Source organism: Carcharodon carcharias, chromosome 9 (assembly GCF_017639515.1).
Source record: "Carcharodon carcharias isolate sCarCar2 chromosome 9, sCarCar2.pri, whole genome shotgun sequence".
In the NCBI taxonomy this organism is placed as follows: domain Eukaryota; kingdom Metazoa; phylum Chordata; class Chondrichthyes; order Lamniformes; family Lamnidae; genus Carcharodon; species Carcharodon carcharias.
The window spans coordinates 84,569,485-84,589,839 of NC_054475.1; the positions used below are offsets into that span (position 1 = coordinate 84,569,485).

The 20,355-nt window shown below is 43.9% G+C and overlaps 1 protein-coding gene across 1 annotated transcript in view; it reads right to left on the bottom strand.

Annotated features, from left to right (window-relative positions):
• LOC121282566 (protein FAM162B-like) overlaps positions 1 to 20,355 on the bottom strand; it is a 36,842-nt gene that overhangs the window by 10,818 nt on the left and 5,669 nt on the right. The window contains exon 2 of the mRNA XM_041196313.1: positions 16,014 to 16,122. Within this exon, the coding sequence (XP_041052247.1) occupies positions 16,014 to 16,122 (109 nt within the window). The remainder of the gene's footprint in view (positions 1 to 16,013; positions 16,123 to 20,355) is intronic.

The window sequence follows — 20,355 nt, forward strand, 5'->3', positions numbered from 1 at the left end:
GTGTGAGGCCTCGGTGGTGATGCGTTCGAAAATGTTGACAATGAAGGAATTCATGACACTCATGGCCTTGGATGAGATCCTGGTGGAAGGGCGGACCTGAGTCAGCCCCCTGTACACTAAGCAGAATAGCTCTGCTTGCGAGATTTCCTCTGCTTCTTCGTGACTTTTGTCAGTAACTGCTTCAACGCTTTGTACTGCCCTTCACCGCAGCCACCACTTCAGGCATTCCACTCAACTTGAACGAACTCAAATCAGCTATTTGCTCAAAGACAATTCATACACATCACCCGTTTCACTTAACCTTAACAATGTAATTGACAAGACATTAACAAAGACATCCCAAAACACTTCACAGCTAATTAGTTATATCAAAAATATAGTCACTGTTGTAATGTAGGAAAGCTGGCAGCCAATTTGCATTTAGCAAGATCTCAAAAAACAGTAATATGATAATGGCCAGATATCACATTTTAGGCACTGGGTGACAGATAAATGTTGGTTATATACCTGGGAGAACCTTTCCCTGCTCTTCTTCAAAGTGGTGCTGTTGGATTTTTATGCCCAGCTGAGAGAACAGATGGAGCCTCAGTTTCATATGTCACATCTGAAAGGTGGCTCCTCCAACAGTGTAGCACAGGAGTGTCAGCATAGATTCTGTCTCCGGAGTGGGGCATGAACCCATAACCTTCTTACTCAGAGATGAGAGGGCTATCACTGAACCAAGGCTGAATGTTACAGAGATGGGTGGTAGCAGATCAAATCGCCAATGATACACCCCGCCCTATTTCCTTGCTATTGTGGAGAATTGGGTTTGGTGTGTAACTTGGGGCTGACCTGCTCCATTTTGCACCCTGGCTGAAGTTGAATTTCACCCTTTAGAATTGTTAAAGAAGGGCCAGAAACTGAGATCCTGAATGGCTTGACTTATGGAAGGTGTGACTCATACATGAGGAAAACTCAAACTCAGGCTCTTGAATGGTGGTTAAGGTCTGTAGAATTATTGAACTGTGAAATTCTTTAAATCCCCAAACCTTTAAAACTTTAAAGAAAAACAGCTTGCCTCGGTTTGTGAGAAGTAAAAGAAAATCAAGCTGTGAAGTTATTTAAATCCCCAGTCCTTTATGCTTTTCAAAAAATAGGCTATGTCAATAAGAGTTGAAAAAACTGTTCTGGCAGTTACAATAGCTATTTGTTGACATTAGCCCAAGGGCTATCATTATGTTATTATTAATGCTTGGTTGCTTTCCACACCTATCCTTATCTTAGTAAGGGATCCTAAGTTCACAGTTTGGATAACAGTCCAAACAGGTTATTAAAAGATCAGCTCTCTTTGGTGTTGTTAGTGTTATGAGTATAAGTTGGTTTGATTTTAAAAGGGATTAAGTACTTCAGGGGATTTAACTGTTTTCAATCAGCTTTGATGAATATGAGTATTTCTTAACCATAGCAATGGCTGTGATAGATATTTGGACCTTTATTTTATTTCATCTCAACATGGATCCTGAGCTCTGATCATCATGGATACTAGGTGATTTGGCATGGAGGATGGGTTGGCCTGAGCAGGTATGAATTGGCATTAAGTTGGCATGGGCTGTAAGGGGCCTTAGGGTTCACTTCAGTTGGCATTACATTGATATAGAGGGTAGGAGGGAGCCACTGGGGATGGGTTGGCATGGATGGAGCACAGGTAGGGGGTTGGGGCTGAGTGGGTGTGAGAGCCTGGAGGGCCTAATATTTAACAAAATAATTGGGACAAAGTCTCAGAGAACTGAGCCAGGTATTTTAACTAGCCACCTCAGGAGCCCCTGTGGCCGCCTCACATCTGTGTCCAGGGCGGCTGGACCAACTCGATCCCACACCCTGTGGCCGCCTCATATCTGTGTCCAGGGCAGCTGGACCAATTCGATCCCACACCCTGTGCCTCCCAGAGTGAAGATTTCTTCATCTGGGTGGGTTTCTCCTGAGGTGGGCATGGCCAGTGTGGAGATTTCCAGACTCCAACTACCCAATGCAGAGTGAAAATCCTGGCCATTATGTCTGGAATACTCTGGATATCCAATAAACCAAAGTATTTTATTTGGAATTAGCAGATCTCCCAAGGTTTTATTCGTTGTTCCTGGTAAGTTGCAGGGCGCAATATAAATTCAGGTATCTGACACTTCAGTAATGGGTTTGAGCACCATGCTCCCAAGTGAATTGACTCTCATTAGCCTATACCTAACTGCATGAAAGCACAAGGATCTAACAATAGGAACTCACGGATATTTGTGCCTTTAACATCCATGTTTATTCAACTTCCTAAATGGTAGTGGACACACACATTTGGCATGAGGCTTCAAAGAAAACAATAGATTACATTATTTTGCAGTAAGGTGTCGTTAAGACCAGGCCCATTCCTTAATTCAATTACTTAATCATGTCTTCACATATTTATCAAAAATAAAGAACACATCACAGTGGCCCATATCTGTGAAGCATGTTACTTAACTTACATTCCTGTCCTGATAGCTTCGAATTATTTGGCACTTCAACTCTCTCTTCACAGACAGGGGTCAATGGGGATTTTAACACAAGGGGCATTTTTGATTTGATTAACTGGACAAGCTAATGAATTGTTAATGTTTAGTCTCTGAGGAAAGTGCATTCCGGTGAGTGATTCCTGTGAACTGGGAGTGCAGGAGGGATGGCCAGAGTCCTGCAGCACTGAGAGGGAGGTGGCATAGAAAACATGGGCTGAACCACTCCAAGCCATTGGACACCATATTCCTGGACCACCAACCAGAACCCTAGTCCGGCGTCAAACTAAGTGCCCTTTACAGTAGGGCTGCATCTACCAACAGCACACTAGTTGGTACAGTACTTCAAAATGGTTTCAGACAGGAATGTGAGTTGACAATTGTGATGAGAGATGTATATTTTTATATTTCTGTGATTATGTTGTTTGTGTAGAAAGCTGTGGGTATGTGTGTGTCCAGGATTAATTAAACAGGGGGAAGGTTTCTAGAGGCAGGTTGTCTGTGAGGTCTAAGAGATGAAAGGAGTTAGGTTTGTGCATTTGTAATGAGAGGCTACGGTGAGCTTGAGTTAAAAGTAAGTAGGTTGGATCTGAAATGTGCATTTTGAGATAAGTTGGGAAATTAATTTTTCAGTTGAATTTCTGTTGAATTTTCAAATGGGGAGTTCAGAGGTGGCAAGGAACATTTGCATCTTACAGGGGTTCCATGGGTAAACAGGGGAAGATATATTAAATTTTATTGAGGCAGAAAGTAGGGGCAGAATAGAAAACATGGAAGATTTTTATATTTGGAAAATTGAGTTTCATGGAGATGTTTGAGGACAATGGAACCCGAGATGAAAGGTGAAAAAAATATTTAAGGAAAGGGGCATTTAACTGTAGAGGGTTGCTGGGGGGAGCTCACTGAAGACCAGCTTCTTTGTGTGTGAGGATGCTGAAAAACTGGGGAAGTTTTGAATTGGAAGCAGCCGTGCAGTGTTAAGCTCAGAGAGTCTTTGTTTTAGGAAACAGTTTGTTTCTGAACCTTCTTTTGGAATCCTACATCAGAGTGGAAGTGCCTGAGAAGTAGTGAGGTATACCTTTATTTAAGTGACAACAATTCCTTGACTTGGAGAATATTTACTGGATTTTTATGGTTAAAAATCTATAAAGAGTTGTTGCCAGAAAGGTAATTTAGTTGTGCACTTTTGATTAAGCATGTTTTTTGGGGGTTGTTTTGTAAGACTGTTTTAACTGTGTAACTTTTATCTTGTGTGCTTAAAAGATGTTTTTCCTTTTTAATACACTTTTAATTTTTAAAAATCTAAAGGTGTTACTGGAGTTTTATGCTGTTGAGGTGAAGAGCCCTTCCTCCTGGTTTTCGCAATAATAAAAAGATTTATGATCAGCGAGACAGACTTTACTCTGTGGTCTGGCTTGTTCAGCCATAATATCAGTTGTGGTCATACACAACCCAGTGATAGAGCAGGACACATACGTACTGTGTTTGTGGATGGGGTGGGGGTCGTGGAGGGGGATATTTTCCATGTGTACCTGCTAAATATGGGCCAGAAACACACATGGGATAACTAAAACAGTAATCAGGATGGCTCACAAACTGAAGTCCCAGGTTTCTGATGAGAGGTTAGATTCAGGGGAAAAACAATCGATCTGCGTAGGACAGAAAATGGTGAATTTTAAGTGTATGGTAATTTCCAAATTCCTCTAACAGTGGTGGCCAAACTTACTGATCTTAAGAGCCGCATATGATAATCTTCACATGTTTGAGTGCCTCTAGACATGAACAAACTTTACACAGGCTAATTACTGCTAGTCGAGACCTTGTGGGTCTCCATTCGGGCAGTAAATCTTTGAAAATTAGCTGATATGTTGTCAATGCTGTATGAAGGAGCTCTCTTAGGTGTTCATTTGTAAGGGTTGCACGATGTTTCGACTTTACAAACTTCATTACAGAGTACAGTCATTCACAGCAGGATGTTGTGCTGAAAATTGACGTTATTTAAAAAAGAGCACAGAGAGCGGGCAGACTTCATCTAAAAAAAGAGTACGGAGAGCGGGGAGACTTCATTTAAAAGAGAGCGGGGAGAGACGTCATTTAAAAGAGAGCAGGGAGACTTTGTTTAAAAAAGAGCGCGGAGAGCGGGGAGACTTCATTTTAAAAAGAGTGCGGAGACAGTTCATTTAAAAGAGAGAAGGGAGAACGGGAAGAGACATCATTTAAAAGAGAGCGGGAAGACTTTATTTAAAAGAGAGCGCGGAGAGCAGGGAGACTTCATTTTAAAAAGAGTGCGGCGAGCGGAGAGAGTTCATTAAATAAAATGCGGAGAGAGCGGGGAGACTTCATTTGAAAAAGAGCGGAGAGAGTTTTCATTTTTTTAAAAAAAGTGGGGAGAGCGGGGAGACTTAATTTTAAAAAAAATGTGGAGATGGGGAGAGTTCATTTTAAGAAGAGCATGGAGAGCGAAGAGACTTCATGTGAGACTAGCAGCAGAGTGACGTCACGAACCATAACATGACGTGAGTGCAAGGAAAGCAGCTGATTGGTGGTTAGGATTGGGGAGTATTTCTAGTTTTTAAAGTAAAAGTAAGGTCTTCAGTTTGTGTTTAGATCTGTAGTCTTTTTTCCTCCCTTTTTCTTAAAAATAGTTTTTAAGTATAAGATCGATACCGGTTTTAAACTATTAATTTCAATAAGGTGTAAAGAGTGCGAATACCAGAGTAATTAATTAATAAATTAAATAGAATAAGTTAGTGTTGGCAGGATGGGTGATCTGTTGCTGCCGGACACCAAGCTGATCAAGATTGCAGCTCAACGAACTTCAGATCCGAATTAAGGAGCTGGAGTTTGAGCTGCAGACATTGTGCCACATCAGGAAGAGGGAAAGTTACCTGGAAACTTTGCTCCAGAAGGCAGTCGCATCCCTCAGATTAGGTCATTTAAATTTGGTCTTTGATCAAACAGGTATGGGGACCCATAGGATAGTGTTTGAGGGTCCTCAGCCCCTGCAACTGTCCAGCAGTTACAAGGTTTGTGCAAACTGTTTGGATGAAAGCAGTGACTACAGTGAGGATGAGCGAACTGACCATGGCACTGTGGTACAGGAAGCGATTCAACTGGTGGGGGGAAAATAGGAATGTGATAGTGGTAAGGGGACGGTATAATTAGGGGGATAGATATTGTTCTCTGCAGCCGTGAGCATGAGTCCAGAAGGCTGTGTTGCCTGCCTGGTGCCAGGGTTATGGATATCTCCTCAGGGCTGGAGAGGAACTTGGTTGGGAGGGGAGATATCCAGTTGTCGTCATCCATGTTGGTACCAACGACATTGATAGGATGAGAAAGGAGTTTCTGCTGAAAGAATTTGAACAGTTAGGAGCTAAATTGAAAAGCAGGCCCTCTAATGTAATAATCTCAGGATTACTACCTGAGCTATGGGCAAACTGGCATCGGGTAAATAAAGTCAAGGAGTTAAATGTGTGGCTCAGAGACTGTTGTGGGAGGAATGGGTTTCAGATCATGGGGCACTGGCACCAGGACTGGGGTGGAAGGGAGCTGTTCCAGTGGGACGGGCTTCACTTGAACTGTGCTGGGACCAGTGTCCTGGTGAATCAAATAACTAGGGCTATAGAGAGGGTTTTGAACTAAATAGAGGAGGAGAGGGTCCTGGAGAGGGGAGACGTAGGTTTACAAAGCAAAAGGCTATAGCAGTATTACAAGGTAGCTATTTAGGCAATGATACCCAGAGTGTGACAGGAAGACACAGAGTGTACAAACATAAAAAAAGCAGTAAATAAGGTCAAAGGGAAAACAAATGGTAAAGAGGCAAATTAATGGCTCTTTACTTAAATGTATGTAGCATTCAGAATAAAATAAATGAATTAACAGCACAAATAGGGGTTGATGGGTATGATCTTATAGCCATTACGGAGACATGGTTACAAGGAGATCAAAGCTGGGAACTAAATATTCATGGGTATGTGACTTTTCGAAAGGGCAGGCAGGAGGGAAAGGGTGGTAGGGTAGCTTTGTTAGTATGGGATGGACTAGGTACGATAACAAGAAGTTATCTTGAATCGGAAGATGTAGAATCCATATGGGAGGAGGTAAGAAATAACAAGGGAAAAAAGGCACTAGTGGGAGTAGTCTATAGGCCCTCTAAAAGTAAATATACTGAAGGACAGAGAATAAATCAGGAGATAATGAGCCCATGTAAAAAATGCGGTACAATAATCATGGATGACTTTAATCTTCATGTAGATTGGGAAAATCAAATCAGCAGAGGTAACCAAGAGCAAGAATTCATAAGAGTGTATTCAGGAGAGTTTCCTAGAACAATATGTCAAGAATCCAACCAGGGATCAGGTTATTTTGGATCTGGTAATGTGTAATGAGGCAGGTTTAATAAATGATCACAGAGTAAAAGATCCCCTAGGAAACAAGGTCCATGACATGGTAGAATTTAGCATTTAGTTTGAGAGTGAGAAACTTGAGTCAGAAGCAACTGTGCTAAACCTAAATAAAAGTAATTACAAAGGCATGAGGGCAGAGTTGTCTAAAGTGGACTGAGAAAGGGGTTTAGCGGTTTAGGCTGATGAACAATGGCAAACATTTAAGAAAATAGTTCATGACTCACAACAAAGATATATTCCAGTGAGAAAGAAGGATTCCAGGAAGGGGATAAAACAACCAAGGAAGGTAAGGATAGTATCAAATTGAAATAAAAAACATTAAACGTGGCAAAGCTTAGTGATAAGCCAGAGGATAGGGAAAGTTTTAAAAACCAACAAAAACTGACCAAAAAAAAAAGGAAGAAAATAAACTTTGAGGGAAACTAACAAGTAATATAAAAACAGGCAGTAAGAGCTTCCTTAAATATATAAAAAGGAAGACAGGCCAAAGCGAACATAGGCCCCTTAGAGAATGAGGCTGGGGAAATAATAATAGGGAACCAGGAAATGACAAAGGAATTGAATAAATACTTTGCATCAGTCTTCACAGTAGAAGACACTAATAGCATTCTAAAAAATACTAAATAATCAAGGGGGAAAAGTGATGACGGACGGACGGACGGGTTGGGGGAGGGGGGGGGGGAGGAAATAAATACAATGGCTATCACTAGAGAAAAAGCACTAAGGAAATTAATGGGACTAAAGACTGTTAAGTCCCCCGGACCTGATGGGTTTCATCCTAGGATATTAAAGGAAGTAGCTACAGAGATAATGGATGCACTGGTGGTAATCTTCCAAGAATCCTTAGATTCTGGAAAAGTCCCAGAAGATTGGAAAACTGCCAATGTAACACTCTTATTCAAAAAGGGAGGGAGACAAAAAACAGGTAACTGTAGGCCAGTTAGCTTAACATCTGTCATTGGGAAAATGTTAGAGTCTATTATAAAGGATGTAATAGCAGAGCTTTTAGAAATACATAATATAATCAAGCAGAATCAGCAGGGCTTCATGAAGGGGAAATCATGCCTGACAAATTAAGTAGAATTCTTTGAGGAGGTAACAAGCAGGATAGATAAAGGGAAACCAGTAGGTATAATATATTTGGATTTCAAAAAGGTGTTCGATAAAATACTGCATATAAGGCTACTTAATAAGATAAGAGCTCATGGTGTTGGGGGTAGTACATTAGCATGGACAGAGGATTGGCTAACTAATGGAAGACAGGGAGTTGGGATAAGGGCATTTTCAGGATGGCAACCTGAAAATAGTGAAGTGCCACAGGGATCAATGCTGGGGCCACAATTATTTGCGATGTATGTTAATGACCTGGATGAGGGAAGTGAATGTACTATCAGAAAGTTTGAAATTAGGTGGGAAGGCAAGTGGTGAGGATGACAGAGGGATGTAGACAGGTTAAGTGAATGGGCAAAAACTTGGAAGATGGAATGTAATGTGGAAAAATGTGAGGTTATGCATTTTGGCAGGAAGGATAGAGGAGCAGCTGAATATTATTTAAATGGAGAAAGACTGCAGAAAGCTGCTTAACAGAGGGATTTGGGGGTCCTTGTGCATGAATCACAAAAAGCTAACATACAATTTCAGCAGGTAATAGGGAAGGCAAATGGAATAAAAACAAAAAACAAAAAACTCCGGATGCTGGAAATCCAAAACAAAAACAGAATTACCTGGAAAAACTCAGCAGGTCTAGCAGCATCGGCAGAGAAGAAAAGAGTTGACGTTTCGAGTCCTCATGACCCTTCAACAGAACTAGGCGAATCCCAGGAAGGGATATAAGCTGGTTTAAGGTGGTGGGGGCGTGGGGTTGGGTGGGGGGAGAGAAGTGGAGGGGGGTGGTGTGGTTGTAGGTAAAAGCAGTGATAGAAGCAGATCATCATAAAATGTCACAGACAGCAGAACAAAAGAACACATAGGTGTCGAAGTTGGTGATATTATCTAAACGAATGTGCTAATTAAGAATGGATGGTAGGGCACTCAAGGTATAGCTCTAGTGGGGGTGGGAGGAGCATAAAAGATTTAAAAATATTTTAAAATAATGGAAATAGGTGGGAAAAAGAAAAATCTATATAATTTATTGGAAAAAACAAAAGTAAGGGGGAAGAAACAGAAAGGGGGTGGGGATGGAGGGGGGAGGTCAAGACCTAAAGTTGTTGAATTCAATATTCAGTCCGGAAGGCTGTAAAGTGCCTAGTCGGAAGATGAGGTGTTGTTCCTCCAGTTTGCGTTGGGCTTCACTGGAACAATGCAGCAAGCCAAGGACAGACATGTGGGCAAGAGAGCAGGGTGAAGTGTTGAAATGGCAAGCGACAGGGAGGTTTGGGTCATTCTTGCGGACAGACTGCAGGTGTTCTGCAAAGCGGTCGCCCAATTTACATTTGGTCTCTCCAATGTAGAGGAGACTGCATTGGGAGCAATGAATGCAGTAGACTAAGTTGGGGGAAATGCAAGTGAAATGTTGCTTCAATTGAAAGGAGTGTTTGGGCCCTTGGACGGTGAGGAGAGTGGGAGTGAAGGGGCAGGTGTTACATCTTTTGCGTGGGCATGGGGTGGTGCCATAGGTGGGGGTTGGGGAGTAGGGGGTGATGGAGGAGTGGACCAGGGTGTCCTGGAGGTAACGATCCCTACGGAATGCCGACAGTGGGGGTGAAGGGAAGATGTATTTGGTAGTGGCATCATGCTGGAGTTGGCGGAAATGGCGGAGGATTATCCTATGAATGCGGGGGCTGGTGGGGTGATAAATGAGGACAAGGGGGACCCTATCATGTTTCTGGGAGGGAGGAGAAGGCGTGAGGGTGGATGCGCAGGAGATGGGCCGGACACGGTCGAGGGCCCTGTCAACAACCGTGGGTGGAAAACCTCGGTTAAGGAAGAAGGAGGACATGTCAGAGGAATTGTTTTTGAAGGTAGCATCATTGGAACAGATGTGACGGAGGCGAAGGAACTGAGAGAATGGGATGGAGTCCTTACAGGAAGCAGGGTGTGAGGAGCTGTAGTCAAGGTAGCTGTGGGAGTCGGTAGGCTTGTAATGGATATTGGTGGATAGTCTATCACCAGAGATTGAGACAGCGAGGTCAAGGAAGGGAAGGGAAGTGTCAGAGATGGACCACGTGAAAATGATGGAGGGGTGGAGATTGGAAGCAAAATTAATAAATTTTTCCAAGTCCTGACGAGAGCACGAAGCAGCACCGAAGTAATCATCGATGTACCGGAGAAAGTGTTGTGGAAGGGGGCCGGAGTAGGACTGGAACAAGGAATGTTCCACATACCCCATAAAGAGACTGGCATAGCTGGGGCCCATGCAGGTACCCATAGCCACACCTTTTATTTGGAGGAAGTGAGAGGAGTTGAAGGAGAAATTGTTCAGTGTGAGAACAAGTTCAGCCAGACGGAGGAGAGTAGTGGTGGATGGGGATTGTTCGGGCCTCTGTTCGAGGAAGAAGCTAAGGGCCCTCAGACCATCCTGGTGGGGGATGGAGGTGTAGAGGGATTGGACGTCCATGGTGAAGAGGAAGCGGTTGGGGCCAGGGAACTGGAAATTGTTGATGTGACGTAAGGTGTGAGAGGAATCACGGATGTAGGTGGGGAGGGACTGGACAAGGGGAGAGAGAAGGGAGTCAAGATAACGAGAAATGAGTTCTGTGGGGCAGAAGCAAGCTGATACGATCGGTCTACCGGGACAGTCCTGTTTGTGGATTTTGGGTAGGAGGTAGAAGCAGGCCGTCTGAGGTTGGGTGACTATCAGGTTGGAAGCTGTGGGAGGAAGATCTCCAGAGGAGATGAGGTCAGTGACAGTCCTGGAAACAATGGCTTGATGTTTAGTGGTGGGGTCATGGTCCAGGGAGATGTGGGAGGAAGTGTCTGCGAGTTGATGCTCAGCCTCCGCGAGGTAGAGGTCAGTGCGCCAGACAACAACAGCACCACCCTTGTCAGCGGGTTTGATGACGATGTCAGGGTTGTACCTGAGAGAATGGAGTGCAGTAAGTTCAGCGAGAGAGAGATTAGAATGGGTGAGAGGAGCAGAGAAATTGAGACGACTAATGTTGCGCCGACAGTTCTCAATGAAAAGATCAAGAGAAGTTAAGAATCCAGAGGGAGGGGTCAAGGTGGAGGGAGAATATTGGAGGTGGGTGAAAGGATCCATTGAACGGGGAGAGGACTTCTGCCCAAAGAAGTGAGCCCGGAGACGAAGACGGCGGAAGAAGAGTTCAGCATCGTGCCGAGCCCGAAATTCATTAAGGTGAGGGCGTAGGGGTATGAAACTAAGTCCTTTGCTGAGCACTGAACGTTCAGCATCGGAAAGGAGAAGGTCAGGGGGTATAGTGAATACACGGCTGGGGCTGGGATTGGAAGATGGGGTGGGGACGGAGGGACAGGCAGGGGTGGAGGGTCCTAGATGGGTGTTGGTGTCGATGAGTTGTTGGAGCTTGCATTCCTTAGCAATTGAGAGAAAGAGAAAAAGTTTCTTGTTGAGGCGTCGGATGAGACGAAGAATAAAATGAAACTGGGGGCACGCGCAGCTTTGAAAAAGAGTAGGGCGGTGCTGCTGGAGGGAGAAGTCGGGTGTGTTCATATGGCGGCGCATGGCACTGAGTATGGATCTCAGGATGCGACGGGAACAGCAGTCCGAGAAACGTTTTATGTCCCGGAAATACCTGTAATCCTGGGTGGCTTCGAAACATGAGGGGTGGAATTTCAGGTGAAATCCACGTGGGGTAATTTGGAGACGGAGACAGTCACTGAGAAAGGAGATATGGCTGTGAAAGCGGGTTTTAGTAAACACCTTGTCAAGCGCCAGGAGAGAAATGGAAAGCAATGAAGGTGAACAAGGCAAAAGAGAGATACGGAAATCTTGTCGCAGAGACGAACAGAACTTCTTCAAGGAGGTTGGCATTTCTTGAAGAGCAGTGGCAATCAATTAAACACAGAGATAAAAACAAAAAACATAAAACTGCGGATGCTGGAAATCCAAAACAAAAACAGAATTACCTGGAAAAACTCAGCAGGTCTGGCAGCATTGGCGGAGAAGAAAAGAGTTGACATTTCGAGTCCTCATGGCCCTTCGACAGAACTAGGTGAATCCCAAATGGAATGTTGGCTTCTATTTCAAAGGGACTGAAGCGTAAAAATAGGGAAGTCTTGCTAAAATTATACAAGAGATTAATTAGACCACACCTACTGTGAACAGTTTTGGCCCCCTTATATAAGGAAAGATATACTGGCATTGGAGGCAGTCCAGAGAAGGTTCACTAGGCTGATCCCAGGTATGGAGGGATTTCCTTATGAGGAGAGGTTGAGTAGGTTGGACCTGTACTCAGTGGAGTTTAGAAGAATGAGAGGCGATCTGATTAAAACACAAGATTCTTCGGGGGCTTGACAGAGTAGATGCTGAGAGGCTGTTCGCCCTTGTGAGATAGTGTAGGACCAGGGGACATAATCTCAGAGTAAGGGGTCATCCATTCAAGATAGAGATGAGAAGGAATTTCTTCTCTCAAAGGGTAGTGAAATCCTTTACCGCAGAGGAATGTGGAAGCTTGGTCATTAAATAAATTCAAGGCTGAGATAAATTTTTAATCAGTGCGGGAATCAAGGGTTATGGGGAAAAGGCAAGAAATTGGAGTTGAGGATTATAAGATCAGCCATGATCTCATTGAATGGCGGAGCAGACTCGATGGGCCGAATAGTCTACTTCTGCTCCTACATCTTATCGTCTTATGGCGATGTAGGGATGACTTTAAATGGTTAACTTGTTTTCTGTAAATCTGATTCTGGAGGATAGTCAGATGAAAGGTTTTTTTGATTGGTTTTGTAATGGCATTTCAAGTTACTGGCTTTGTGAGTGAATGATGCCTTGCAGCCAGGGCAAATAGGCTTCCCAAGTTTAACAGAGAATGCAAAATCTTCCTCCCATTCTGGCTTAAAACTCCTTCAACTTAATACTTTCATTTCTTGCAAGTTGACGATGTCATTTTCGTTCACCAGGTTTACACAAGATTAACACCGAAATCTTCAGTTTTCTTCCCGAATCTTCTAGGCTTAAGAAAATGGCCACTGAGAGTATTGAGGCCCTATGTGGGAAAACTACAATAGAAAATCTTGTGACAATGCTGGAATAAATTGGTAAATAGGAGAAGGTTTAAGGAGATCAAAGATTCGTTCCAACACTGTTCTGAGATTTCTTTTGTAGGTTCCCTTTGGTCCTACATAGGGCCATGTGAGCCTGAGAGACATCAGTGTATTCCAACGAAGGACGTTGTTTTGCTTGTTTCTGTTTGGACTTATCTTTGTTTGGAATCATCTGTTCAGACTCATCTTCAGCCGCATCTTTGGCTAAATGGAACCAAGAGATTTTTTGTTTGATATTAAAGCATAAACAAGCAGCAATGAAAGTGCACGGAGGTATTTGTTTTGAAATGGAATTCATTATAAAAATTGGGTTCCTCCCTTCTGCACTATTGTCGGGGGCAATAGAAACAAAAAAAAACAAAAAGATACAGGGTGAACAGTGAAGAGTAAGGCGGAATGGGTGGAAGGTTAAACGTGAAGTGACTGACAACAGAGCAAGGGGAAGCATTTCCAATTTCAGTGCAGTCAAAATACCCGGCCCAATTTTAACCCTCAAACATTCATTCCCTGTGAACAAGCCCCTTCTAATCCTCCTCCCTTGCCTGCAAAAGCCCCCCCCTCCTCCTGCCGCCAAATTGCTCCCCTTATCTAATTCCACCCTCAATGATCAATTTCTCCTCTCTTGTCCAAACCCTGTCTAAATACGCCCTCCACATGAACAGACCCCTTTCTAAATAACCCCTCCCCATGAACAGACCCCTGTCTAAATACCCCTCCCCATGAACAGACCCCTGTCTAAATAACCCCTCCCCATGAACAGACCCCTATCTAAATACCCGCTCCCCATGATCAGACCCTGTCTAAATATACCCTCCCCTTGAACAGACCCCTGTCTAAATACTCCTCCCCATGAACAGACCCTGTCTAAATACCCCCTCCCCGAGAGCTGAAGCTGGGCTAGACTTTGACTCGGTGTAATCTTGCAAACTGGGTGCTTGTGAATCGACCATCTAGAAAATGTGAAGAAACAGCTAGGAACATGGAGAGAGGTGCAGAGATAGAGCTGCAGGAAGAGATATAGAGATTGAAATCTCTGAAATTACACTGAGCTCGCAGGAACTGACGGTCTCAACATTCTTACCTCTGAGAATCTTCCAACTCCACCCCTTGTAAAAAATCCACCGGCTGCCTTAAATTGATGATTCCCCTTTGTCCCCCATACCCACTTATTCCAGGATTGGTGCTGGTGGACATTAAATATTAACAGTAACCTTCCACTCCTAGCTCTCTCTCTCACTCTCTTTCTCTCCCCCTCTGTCATAAACAGAATGCCACAGTTAGAGCCTAGGATACACATTCTCAATTACACATTCTCTTCACAACATTTCAACAGAGAAAAGAAATCAGCTATAAACAGGAGGCTTAAAAGATTGAGACACAGTTACCTCCACCTTTGTGTAATCTCTCTCACTGTGTTTCTTTATCTCTCCCTCTGTCTGTATCCTATCTCTCGGTTCCTATCTCTGCCTTGTGCTTTCTCATTCCCCCCGTTCCCATCTTATTTGTATCTCTGCATGTCTCTCTTTCTCTCCATCCTGGGTGTGATCTTCATAAACGGACTGTCAAATATTTCTGTCAGACCTTTGAAATGTGAAAAATATAACACCTAAGGGCTGTAGGTCACATGTGGCTCGCGAGCCATGATTTGGCCACCCTTGCTCTATAACGTTTTATATTATAAACTGCACTTCTTGGCCTAGCTGTAAAGGGCTGGTTGAAGGAGAAGAATTGTAGCTGGAAAATGTTTCACAGTGCTTTGAGTGATTCAATTGGTTTGTCTTAATATTTGTAAGAAAGCTGCACATGACCAAATTGGAGTGGAACATTTCAAATCTTACAGAGATCAATCCGCACATTAGCCAATCCAATGGAAGACATTTGGATTGAATTTCAAGCAGAGTTAATAAATTAGCAGGAAACAAATGTGAGGCCTGCTGTCTGAATTTGACAGTCACTCTCCACCCAGCACATAGCCATTCCCCTAACGCAACCTGGTGTAAACATTTATCTCCCATTCCATTGTAGATTCAGTCACTCCAGGGTAAATATAAACCAGCTCAGACTGTAATCAGGGATGCATGCCAATAGTTCCGCCATCTTGTTGGCTCTTGCTGAATAAAGTTAGAAGTGATGCCACAATCCAGTCCCGCCAGGCAGCTCATCCTAAAATTATGGCCTGTCCATCCACAATTTGTAAGATGCACTGCTCCCCTCTTGGAGGCATACTGTCAAAAGACCCCTTTTAAGGGAAGGACAGACCCGAGCACTGGTCCATTGCTGTTTAGTGATGCAGCTTGCTCGGATAACTCTCTGTCTGAAACCATTCAATGTGATTCAATGGCAGAAGCATGTTCAGTTGGAAAAAAAATGTACTTTGTTTATTTATAACTTGTCAACAATTGACTTTTAAAACATACTATCAAAATAATTCTGGCAAACCTGACACTAATCTGCTGGAATGCCTGCTTGGACTTCAATAACTTACCCACTGTCTTGTTACCAGTATTAGGGTTTATTTATTTTCTGGATCCATCAGGCAAAAGACTTGTATTTTTTTAAATTCACCTTAAAATCAAATTGCAGCAAAGAATGATGGTTAATGGCAGTGAACAGTGCTCTGGGGAGATTTGAACACGACAAAAATACATAGTGAGAGGAGATCAGATTGAGGATCAATCAAAACTCAGCTATCTCCACACAGAAAATGAGGCCAAGACTCAATTTCCCAGTAAGCAGTTGTGCGCATCCTCAAAATCAACTATGTTCCCAAGATCCAAACTCACAACCTCCTGTTTTCCTGCATTATTTTGGGAATATGACCATTTTGGTGCAAACAAGTAGATAAAAAATAAGGATGGCCAATTAGGTGTATGGAGCTTGTGGTTTATTAAAAAGTTAAATGTTTACTTACGAAACCATTTCTGGTATATCCTGCTCTGTCTTGAAGCGTCCGGACCATAAGAGAAGCCTTTTGTCTAATGGTGAAGGTATTCGGCCTTGAAGTTTGTATGCAGAACAAGCTTTAAGAAATATAAGTGCAGTTATAACTAAAGTTAGACTGAACAGCCAATGCAATCAATTTCTCCTAGGTTGAGTAAGGTAGGATGATGTGTTTCTGATTTGGCTCACTTCCCTCAGTCACAAAACTTGACTCCAAAGCACAGCCACCGGCTATGGGGCTTTGTTGGCTGAACCAATCACTGAGCTGGCCCAGTGTCACCTGACAAAATTCAGCCCCATAAGGGTCCATTTTAGCTTTCCACCAATGTAATAAATGGACAAATGATCCAAGTAAAATTAACAAACATAAAGCAACACAAAGAAAGCTTACTGGTTAAATTTGAATGTAATTTCCAATGTTTCTAAGATATGTTACACCCTGCAGAGTCTGCAGGCTGTGAAAGATGTTCACGGTACCTGTGGGAATTGCATGCTCCCTCTACGAGGCTTCCCAGGCACGGACAAGACTTTGGAAGAGAGGCAGACGGCCACAGAGACACCCCCTCACCACCACCACCCACTCCCTACTACCCTGCTCTTCCTCCATAGCCTTGCTTTTCTTTTTCTTTTTAAGTAGAGATCCAGCTGCCTTCTGAAAGTTATTACTGGATATTTCTCAGCTTTTTAGGCATTTCATTCCAAATCACAATTCACTGTGTAGGAAAAAAAATCTCTTCATCTCCCTTCTGGCTTTTTGCCAATTATTTTAAACTTGGGTCCTCTGATTACTGACCCACTTGCCAGTGGTATACCATACACAAACGTTCAGCTTCCAAATATACACCAGTAACAAAAACAGGCAATATTTCAGTTGATTCAAAGAGATCAAAATGGTCGCACATGGTCTGCATGAGTCATACAATGTGCTGTCTAATGTGTCAGACATTTCCTATCGAAAGGCTGAGGCAATCACTTCAGTTGGGAGAGTGTTGAAATTTAATCACCATCCCTCAGCTTAATTCTGCTTTTGCAACAGTCATCCTGCTTCAGTCAGCAAAGTTTAGTTGAAGTTTAGTCAAACATTATAGATCCTATCTGCTGCTTAACATTTAATATCCAGACAAATCATAGCCTATCTTTGTGCAATAACTACTTGGTATTTATAGTGAAGCCATCACTTTTGTTTGTAACAGGCTGCAGCATTAAGTTATTGTTGCAAGACAGAGAAAGGAAGGAGGGGCAGATCACTCTCAGGGCTTCCTCAGGCCCAATAGTCTCACTTGTCCAATCATGGTTAAGCTGAGGTTTTACTGTGTACCAAACTGCTCATTACTTTATCTCCTTGTAATAAACGGACTTTGGACTCTCCAAATGAATGTTACAGTGGCAAGAGAAAGTTGCCTGACTTGGGAAAACAAACTACTTTCTAAATCAGGACAATAAACAGGAGTGGTCCAGCCATCAGGAAAGCTGGAAGATTCCTGGGTGTCCCTAGTACTAAATTATCGGCATGCCCATCAGGGGAACCACACTACCTGGCTAGAATGTAAGGATTTTTCTTCTTAATAAAGAGGGGGATAAAGGAGAAGGAGAGAAGAGGGAAAGAGAGAAGATAGGAAAAGACCTGGAAAGGAAGGGGATAGTGAGAGGGGAAAAGGGGGAGGGAGAGAGAGCTGGAAGGGGGCAATCGAGTAGAAAGACAGAGAGAATGAGAAAATAGGAACATGGAAAAAATAGGGAGATGGGGAAAGGGGCAGAGGGAGGGGTTCTGCTCTGGGGAAGTTGGGATGTGTATTTATAGCTGCTGGAAATCCAAAACAAAAACAGAATTACCTGGAAAAACTCAGCAGGTCTGGCAGCATCGGCGGAGAAGAAAAGAGTTGACGTTTCGAGTCCTCATGACCCTTCGACAGAACTTGAGTTCGAGTCCAGGATAGAGCTGAAATATAAGCTGGTTTAAGGTGTGTGTGTGGGGGGCGGAGAGATAGAGAGACAGAGAGGTGGAGGGGGTTGGTGTGGTTGTAGGGACAAACAAGCAGTGATAGAAGCAGATCATCAAAAGATGTCAACGACAATAGTACAATAGAACACATAGGTGTTAAAGTTAAAGTTGGTGATATTATCTAAACGAATGTGCTAATTAAGAATGGATGGTAGGGCACTCAAGGTATAGCTCTAGTGGGTTTTTTTTATATAATGGAAATAGGTGGGAAAAGGAAAATCTTTATAATTTATTGGAAAAAAAAAGAAGGGGGAAACAGAAAGGGGGTGGGGATGGGGGAGGGAGCTCACGACCTAAAGTTGTTGAATTCAATATTCAGTCCGGAAGGCTGTAAAGTCCCTAGTCGGAAGATGAGGTGTTGTTCCTCCAGTTTGCGTTGGGCTTCACTGGAACAATGCAGCAAGCCAAGGACAGACATGTGGGCAAGAGAGCAGGGTGGAGTGTTAAAATGGCAAGCGACAGGGAGGTTTGGGTCATTCTTGCGGACAGACCGCAGGTGTTCTGCAAAGCGGTCGCCCAGTTTACGTTTGGTCTCTCCAATGTAGAGGAGACCACATTGGGAGCAACGAATGCAGTAGACTAAGTTGGGGGAAATGCAAGTGAAATGCTGCTTCACTTGAAAGGAGTGTTTGGGTCCTTGGACGGTGAGGAGAGAGGAAGTGAAGGGGCAGGTGTTGCATCTTTTGCGTGGGCATGGGGTTGTGCCATAGGAGGGGGTTGAGGAGTAGGGGGTGATGGAGGAGTGGACCAGGGTGTCCCGGAGGGAGCGATCCCTACGGAATGCCGATAAGGGGGGTGAAGGGAAGATGTGTTTGGTAGTGGCATCATGCTGGAGTTGGCGGAAATGGCGGAGGATGATCCTTTGAATGCAGAGGCTGGTGGGGTGATAAGTGAGGACAAGGGGGACCCTATCATGTTTCTCGTCAGGACTTGGAAAAATTTATTAATTTTGCTTCCAATCTCCACCCCTCCATCATTTTCACGTGGTCCATCTCTGACACTTCCCTTCCCTTCCTTGACCTCTCTGTCTCAATCTCTGGTGATAGACTGTCCACCAATATCCATTACAAACCCACCGACTCCCACAGCTATCTTGACTACAGCTCCTCACACCCCACTTCCTGTAAGGACTCCATCCCATTCTCTCAGTTCCTTCGCCTCCGTCGCATCTGTTCCGATGATGCTACATTCAAAAACAGTTCCTCTGACATGTCCTCCTTCTTCCTTAACCGAGGTTTTCCACCCACGGTCGTTGACAGGGCCCTCAACCGTGTCCGGCCCATCTCCCGCGCATCCGCCCTCACTCCTTCTCCTCCCTCCCAGAAACATGATAGGGTCCCCCTTGTCCTCACTTATCACCCCACCAGCCTCCGCATTCAAAGGATCATCCTCCGCCATTTCCGCCAACTCCAGCATGATGCCATTACCAAACACATCTTCCCTTCACCCCCCTTATCGGCATTCCGTAGGGATCGCTCCCTCCGGACACCCTGGTCCACTCCTCCATCACCCCCTACTCCTCAACCCCCTCCTATGGCACAACCCCATGCCCACGCAAAAGATGCAACACCTGCCCTTCACTTCCTCTCTCCTCACCGTCCAAGGACCCAAACACTCCTTTCAAGTGAAGCAGCATTTCACTTGCATTTCCCCCAACTTAGTCTACTGCATTCGTTGCTCCCAATGTGGTCTCCTCTACATTGGAGAGACCAAACGTAAACTGGGCGACCGCTTTGCAGAACACCTGCGGTCTGTCCGCAAGAATGACCCAAACCTCCCTGTCGCTTGCCATTTTAACACTCCACCCTGCTCTCTTGCCCACATGTCTGTCCTTGGCTTGCTGCATTGTTCCAGTGAAGCCCAACGCAAACTGGAGGAACAACACCTCATCTTCCGACTAGGGACTTTACAGCCTTCCAGACTGAATATTGAATTCAACAACTTTAGGTCGTGAGCTCCCTCCCCCATCCCCACCCCCTTTCTGTTTCCCCCTTCTTTTTTTTTCCAATAAATTATAAAGATTTTCCTTTTCCCACCTATTTCCATTATATAAAAAAAACCCACTAGAGCTATACCTTGAGTGCCCTACCATCCATTCTTAATTAGCACATTCGTTTAGATAATATCACCAACTTTAACTTTAACACCTATGTGTTCTATTGTACTATTGTCGTTGACATCTTTTGATGATCTGCTTCTATCACTGCTTGTTTGTCCCTACAACCACACCACCCCCCCCTCCACCTCTCTGTCTCTCTATCTCTCCGCCCCCCCACACACACACCTTAAACCAGCTTATATTTCAGCTCTA